The following is a 4,989-nucleotide window of genomic DNA, read 5'->3' as shown; positions in this document are numbered from 1 at the left end:
TTGTACTCTCTTCAAAGTTCTGCTCTAACTCGAACAATTGGGACTATTAATTATTAAAAAAAAAAAAAAAAAAAAAAATTTGAAATGTAGAGTCGTAGATATATATGGGTATATCGTGTTTGCATTTTTTGTTAAAATATTTAAATAACTATTTAATTTAGGGAGAATTACTAGTTTGACCCAAATTGAGCAGTTAATTGCTAGATTAGCTCCTAAAATTTGAGGGTCAATTGGGTTAGTTTCTTACCGAAAATACCCTTTTTTGCTTTGTTAGGAAAAAAAAAGTCAATAATACCCTTAGTAAAAAATTCCTGCAATTTTTTTTTTTTTTTTTTAAATAAAAAGTCTGCCATACATGTTATGGCAGATTAATTTGTAAGTGGCAGATTTATTGTCCATGGCAGTTTTTGTTTGGCAGATTTATTTTACATGGCAGATTAATTTGCAGAATTTGACGGCAGATTTGTTTTCTATGGCAGATTTATTTGAAGTGTGTAACGACAGACTTTTTGTGGACAGCAGATTTTCTTAACTTGACAGACTTATTTATAAAGTCATGACAGATTTTCATTGTTTTAGTCAAATTTCTAGAAATTTTGTGGCAGATTTTTTATGATTGTTGTAACAGTTTTATTTTTTACTTAAAAAATCTGTCACATTGCGACAGATTTATAAACGTAAAAATAATTGCTAGTTTGACATCTAGTGGTGACAGATTTTTTTTAAGTTATGACTGATTTTCTGATTGAAGGAAAAATCTGTTGTTTGGTAACAGATTTTTGAAAGTCTTTTTTTAAATTGCTATATTGACCCACATCCAAAATATACGTTATGGCAGATTTTCTTATGTTATGACAGTTTTTTTTTTTTCCTACTAAAAAATCTGCTGCTTAATAACAGATTTATAATACATGAATACAATGATAACAGATTTGTTTTTTGTTGATATAGTGACAGCAGATTTGTTCTCTGTAATGACAAATATATTATTTTGCGTATGATAACAGATTGTTTTATAACAGTTTTTTTTCAGGGAAATGACAGATTTATTAGTGCCTTTTGTGACAGATTTTTTTTAAGTTAAGCAACAGACTTTTGTAGCAGTTGCCATATATGGCGATAATCTAGGGTTTACCCTTTTTTTTCTCTTTGGTATCGTGCCTCCCTCCCCTCATATCGACCGAATTTTTTTTCTCTTTTGGTTCATCTTATTTTTCCATAAATTCCTTCTTCCTCCTCTCCAATGTGGATTTAATCATGTTTTCTTCCTTTTGGGGTTCCTAATCGAGTTCTCTATTATTTTCCTTTTAAGGTGTTTTTTTTTTTCATCCCTTCCTTCACGTTTTAGAGTGATTCATATACAACCAAGAGAATATGAAGCAGGTGATTCTCGTTTGTGGTAATTGGATCGTTGACAACAACAAATGGTTGTTTGTTGTTGATAATGAAAGGGGTTCACGAAATCTACAATGTAACGATCAAAGCAGTTTTGATGATTGCATTGGAATGGTATATGAGGATTACAGGCTGGATAACAAGGTATTTGATGTTGTCTTGAGTTACAAGATCTCGAAGAGGTTATTGCAGGATTTACCCGGTGATACACCACCAGTTATTATTGATAATTCTCGTCAGTTGCACACTTTTCTTGGACAATTGGAAAGGAATACAGGTCGACTTTGTGTTGAAGTGAAGGAGAAAATACAGACTAATTTGAATCACATAGGTAAGAAACGAGGAAGAGATGAAAATGATCAGGTTGGAGAAGAGTATCTTGATATGGCCAGCGACACAAATGAAGAAGAGATGGATGAAGATGATAGTAGATTTGATTATTGTGATGATTCTGACGGAACAGATTCTGATGATGAGAATTTTACCCTTTATGGAATTCCACCAGAAGAAGAACCAGAAGAAGAGGATCATAAATTGCCAATGAAGAAAAGGAGTTCATCTTTTTATATTGAAGAAAATAAGGAACCTGTTGATGTCTCAAATGTAGACTTGTCTTCTGTTAATTTGGCTGTTGGACAAATGTATGATACAAAGGAGCACCTAGAAACACGGTTGAAGATACTAACGTTGGTACAAAGGTTTGATTATTTTGTTTACAAATCGAGACCAACACTATTGATTGTCAAGTGTTGGGTTAAAAGATGCAAGTGGAGGGTAAGAGCTGCAACATTAAATCACTTTCCAAAGTTTGAGGTGCGTGTGTTTATTTCAGCACATACATGTTCTGTAACAGAGCGCTCTATGCGTGCCCGACAAGCAGATCATCATATTCTAGGAGAGTTGTACAAAGATTTTGTTGGTGGAGTTGGTCCCAAGGTCCTGCCAATGCATGTTGCTGAAGCGCTAAATAAACGCTTTCGAATCAAGGTATATTTTTTTCCATTTATTTAGCATTATTTCGATTATTTTGTTTAGCATTAGCATTATTCCGGTTTTTTTTTAACACAACAATGAAAAAAATATTTCTTGATGATAGATGGATTATTGGAAAGCATATCGAACGTTAAGGCATGCTCGTGAGTTGGTCAGGGGTAGTCCAGAGAGTGGTTATGAGCAGCTTCCTACATATTTGTATATGATAAAAAGGGCAAATCCTGGAACTTTTACACAGCTCGATGTTGATGAAGCTCAAAGATTTAAGTACTGTTTTCTAGCATTTGGTGCAAGCATACAGGGATTTCCGTTTTTGAGGAAAGTGGTTGTTGTGGATGGTACTTTTTTACAGGGAAAATACTTAGGGACACTTCTGACAGCAACAGCTCAAGATGGCAATTTTCAGATTTTTCCAATTGCTTTCGCCGTGGTTGATACAGAAAATGATGAATCATGGGAATGGTTTTTCAAGCAACTCAGCTGTGTGATACCTGATGATGAAAGCCTTTCCATTATTTCTGATAGGCACAAATCAATTGGGAAAGCTATTAAAAAGGTTTATCCGAAGTCTAGTAGGGGAATATGCACATACCATATGTACAAGAATATTTTGGTTCGGTTTAAAGGTCGAGCAGAATTTGCTTTGGTTAAAAAGGCGGCAAATGCTTTTAGACTTATCGACTTTCAAACCACATTTGATCAGATAGAAGCCATGAATCCAGCACTACATGAGTACCTCGTAAGGGCTGATGTGCGTATGTGGACTCGTGTACATTTCCCAGGTGATAGGTACAACTTGCTTACAAGCAACATTGCAGAATCAATGAATAAGGTCATGTCACATGCTAGGAGCTTTCCTATTGTACAACTATTGGAAGAAATAAGGTCCATGATGACTAGGTGGTTTTCAGATAGAAGGACTGATGCATTGAAGATGACAACAGACTTGACTCGTGGTGTAGAGAAAATTCTCCAGGTCTGTTCGTTTTCATCCTTTCTTAGCAAGTGTGTATGTTATACAACTAAGTTTCTAATATAATGTCGTTATTATTTTATAGGGTCGTGTGGACTATGCTAAGTTACTTACTGTCCAAGATATCGATGCACACCAAGTACAAGTAACAAGTGGAACATCTCTGCATGTTTTCAATTTGAAAGATAAAAAGTGTACGTGTCGAAGGTTTAACTTGGAGAAACTCCCTTGTGCACATGCAATTGCGGCCGGTGAATTCAGAAACATTTCTCGCATTTCAATGAGTCATCCTTATTATCGCAAACACTACGTTTACGCTTCCTACGAGAATGCCATCATGCCAAGGGCGCTTGATAAATCTGTTCCTGGACATGTGATAACGAAGGTATGTAGACCACCGATTCCAAAACAACAACCAGGTAGACCAAAGAATTCAAGAATCAAATCGGCATTGGAAATTGCAATGGAAAAGAAGAAGCCAAGAAAACAATACACATGTGGTAATTGCAACCAAGTAGGACATAATCGCAAGACATGTACTCTATAATTTCCTAGTTTTTGTTGAAAGTTCTTTTATATTCTCGCAAGACATGTACTCATTGACATAGAACTCGTTTTATTTGAAAGTTCTTTTATATTCTCCCATTCTTTTGTTATTAACAATTTAAAATTTAAAATGAGTAGCATACTCGTGGAAAAAATAAGAGCTTCACAATAAGAAGTAGAAAGCTTACTACATGTCGTATTGAAAAATTCACTACATGTCGTATATCAAAATTCACTACATGTCGTAGAAAGAGCTTCATAATAAGAGCACGTTAAGATGGGCACGTTAATAAGAGCTTCATAATTTAAAATTTAAAATGAGTAGAAAGCTTCACGTTAAGCTAAAAATTCACTACATGTCGTTAAGCTAAAAATTACATGTCATTCACGTTCAAATTCACATGCAAAAGAACCAGTTGTCAATGAAACATCCAAAAAGAAATAGTCTACGTTTATATAATTACATGTCGTTAAGCTAACAAACACTACATGCTACGTTTATATAATTATGAGAAGAAGAAAAATCCAAGAAGAAATAGTCTACAAGTTATATTATGACTCTCACGTTCAAATTCACATGCAAAAGAAGAAATAGTCTACAATGATAATGTTATAACAAAACATAAGGCAATAACACAAAATAGTCTACAAGGACTCATCAACTAGGGAAGGGATGATAATAGCTTTAGCTTGAGGATATGAATCAGTCATATTAGGTGGTATGGCTAATTCTCTGACTTCGTCGTATAATTCCGCTGCAAGCTTAATCCGAAGACCCAACATGTTCTCATCGCAAAGCCCATCAAATGATTTCCCAAGAGCTAAACATTCAATGTACTTAAGAGCATACACACCACAATCACCTGGATTTTCATTCCGAGGAACATTTTTCTTCACCCTTCTCAATTCCAACATTGCTCTACTCTTCTTACGGATCGTCTCAGGAATCATGTCACTTAACATCGCTGGAATCATTTGCCTTAAAGGCAAACACTCAATGGCCATTTTATCGTCACTCACCAAGGTTGGTATGCTATCATAGATGTGAATCTTCTTACCCCGCAAGTCAATATCCAAAGCCA

At 34.8% G+C, this 4,989-nt stretch overlaps 1 protein-coding gene across 1 annotated transcript; it reads left to right on the top strand.

Moving 5' to 3' along the window:
* Positions 1-2,491: 2,491 nt before the first annotated feature.
* LOC104773865 (protein FAR1-RELATED SEQUENCE 6-like) lies at positions 2,492-3,908 on the top strand. Its single transcript, XM_019242765.1, has 2 exons — positions 2,492-3,364; positions 3,447-3,908. Exons 1-2 carry the CDS (start codon positions 2,492-2,494, stop codon positions 3,906-3,908), a joined length of 1,335 nt encoding a protein of 444 aa, XP_019098310.1.
* Positions 3,909-4,989: the final 1,081 nt, after the last annotated feature.

Source organism: Camelina sativa, unplaced genomic scaffold (assembly GCF_000633955.1).
Source record: "Camelina sativa cultivar DH55 unplaced genomic scaffold, Cs unpScaffold00681, whole genome shotgun sequence".
Classification (NCBI taxonomy): Eukaryota; Viridiplantae; Streptophyta; class Magnoliopsida; order Brassicales; family Brassicaceae; genus Camelina; species Camelina sativa.
The sequence above is the reverse complement of the archived record's forward strand: the minus strand, read 5'-3'. Positions and strand labels throughout refer to the sequence as shown.